This window comes from Atta colombica, unplaced genomic scaffold (genome assembly GCF_001594045.1).
Source record: "Atta colombica isolate Treedump-2 unplaced genomic scaffold, Acol1.0 scaffold204, whole genome shotgun sequence".
NCBI lineage: Eukaryota > Metazoa > Arthropoda > Insecta > Hymenoptera > Formicidae > Atta > Atta colombica.
In genome coordinates, this window is record NW_017259299.1 from 101,978 (window position 1) to 104,019 (window position 2,042).

Here is a 2,042-nt window from a genome sequence, read left to right on the forward strand (position 1 = left end):
TACGTTTATTTCACAAATGTATCTTTTTCTTATTAATTGGTATCTTAGATTTTGGGGTAAAATACTTGGAAAACCTAAAAATTATTATATACTGGAAGCTGAACTTCAAGCAGATGAACTTGCTCGAAGATTAGAGGTAAAATACTAGTATTAAAATACGATTAAATTCTTACATAAATTTGTATTGTACAGCGCAAAATGCACAGCGATTCAACTCTCTAAGTAAACATGGTATTACATAAAATATTTGACATTATAAATGAGATTGAGAAAATTAATTACGCTATATACTATACATTAATTCGTACTATTCATTAATTGTCATCGTATTCTTTATATAAGATTAAAAACGTAAATTAAAGAAAGTAGCTTAAAACTTATAGTAGCCAAAACTTATAAAACCACTTATAGTAGCTTAAAATCCTACTATATGCTTTTCTTGAACAAATGTAATTATTACGAAATGTAATTATTACGAATTGTACTTGAAATTTTCTAATATTTACTTTAAAAATAGCAAGAAAAACATGAAGTACAATCTAAAAAAGAAAAGGGGGAAATCAAAATTCAACAAAACGCAACAAAACTCACAGAGGAAGAAATGGTGACAAAAACTCAACAAACGGAAGACATAGAGAGAATTGTCAAACCAACGAAAAATTTACGTAAGGATAAAAAATCAAAAAGAAAGCCTTTGAAGCTTATTTTTCCATCGTTACCTGTTAATCTGTGGACACCATTGCCAGAAATACCGATCGAGAGAATCGGAAGCGGCCTCAATAGAAAAGTGTGCATTTACAAACTCTTAATTAATGGAATGTCAAAGATATTTAAATTAATACTTACTTGGCCAGTGTCACGTCGCACATTTCATTTATGTATAATTTCTTGCTACCTCGTGATAAGCTAAACCGTATTTAGGTGTATTTTGTATGCAACACGCCTGGAGTGGACGAGTGGATCGAACTTCCAATGGTTACACCGCAGCAGATAGTAATTGCACGACAGATTGTTCGATACTGTACGGGAAACTTGGAAACACCGGTACGTGATGCCTTTTAATGAAAGAGACTTCAGGTTAGAGCGACATTATTTGTAAATATGAATACATTCATATAACGTATCTATAACGTTAATCCACATTCTTTATGTTGTTCATGTAATATCTAGTGATATGCATGACGATAGCAGAGTTTCAGTACATAATACATAATAATAATAAATGAATAGAAACGGACGAAAGAATACACTAGAGCGTAAATTTTTATTTGTAAGAAATTTTTGTTGTAAACTTTCAAAAAATGTTACAAGTTTTTATCCAATAAAAATATGCTATAAAAACAGTTATATTGTGAAATTACAATAACATTTTGTGATAAAATACATGCAAATCTCTGCGTATGTACGGCGCAGTTTTGTAAATTCGCCAATTTCTATAATAAATTTACAAATATTGTGAAATCACAGGAAAATGTTACATGTTTGTAAATTTATTGCACATATTTTTATTGTAAGAATATTATAAATTCAAATATTTCTAATAGTGCATGATATATAAATACAATAATTATGTGGAATAATAGTTTCTTGACAATCAGACTAAAGTAAAGGAAAGCAGTTATTAAAAATAACAATATTTAAAAAAAAAAAAATCAAACAACAAATTTTGAACTGTAATAAAATCACTTTAATTAATTGTTTCCTGCAGTCCATCGTCTTATTCCTTGAATTTATTGTTTTCTTGTTTCAAGATAGATTCACAGTTTTCCACCGTTTCCTGGTACCGAAAAAAATTATCTTCGCGCACAAATTGCCAGGATTAGTGCTACTACTCACGTTTCGCCAATTGGCTTTTTCACATTCAGTAGAAAAGAGGATGAAGAAACAGAAGAAGAAAGAAAAAAAAGTAATGTATAACAAACTTCTAATTCTTATTATGAATTATCTTTTTTAGTAAGATAGAAAGATACGCAAGTTACAATAAAATTATTAAGTTATTATTAAGTTATACATAACCCTATATATATATATATATATATATA

At 28.5% G+C, this 2,042-nt stretch overlaps 1 protein-coding gene across 1 annotated transcript in view; it reads left to right on the forward strand.

Moving 5' to 3' along the window:
- LOC108687286 (radial spoke head protein 6 homolog A) overlaps positions 1-2,042 on the forward strand; it is a gene marked incomplete at its 3' end in the record, with an annotated part of 5,360 nt that overhangs the window by 1,180 nt on the left and 2,138 nt on the right. The window contains exons 4-7 of the mRNA XM_018192981.1: positions 49-136; positions 518-787; positions 922-1,044; positions 1,756-1,908. Coding sequence (XP_018048470.1) covers positions 49-136; positions 518-787; positions 922-1,044; positions 1,756-1,908 — 634 coding nt within the window. The remainder of the gene's footprint in view (positions 1-48; positions 137-517; positions 788-921; positions 1,045-1,755; positions 1,909-2,042) is intronic.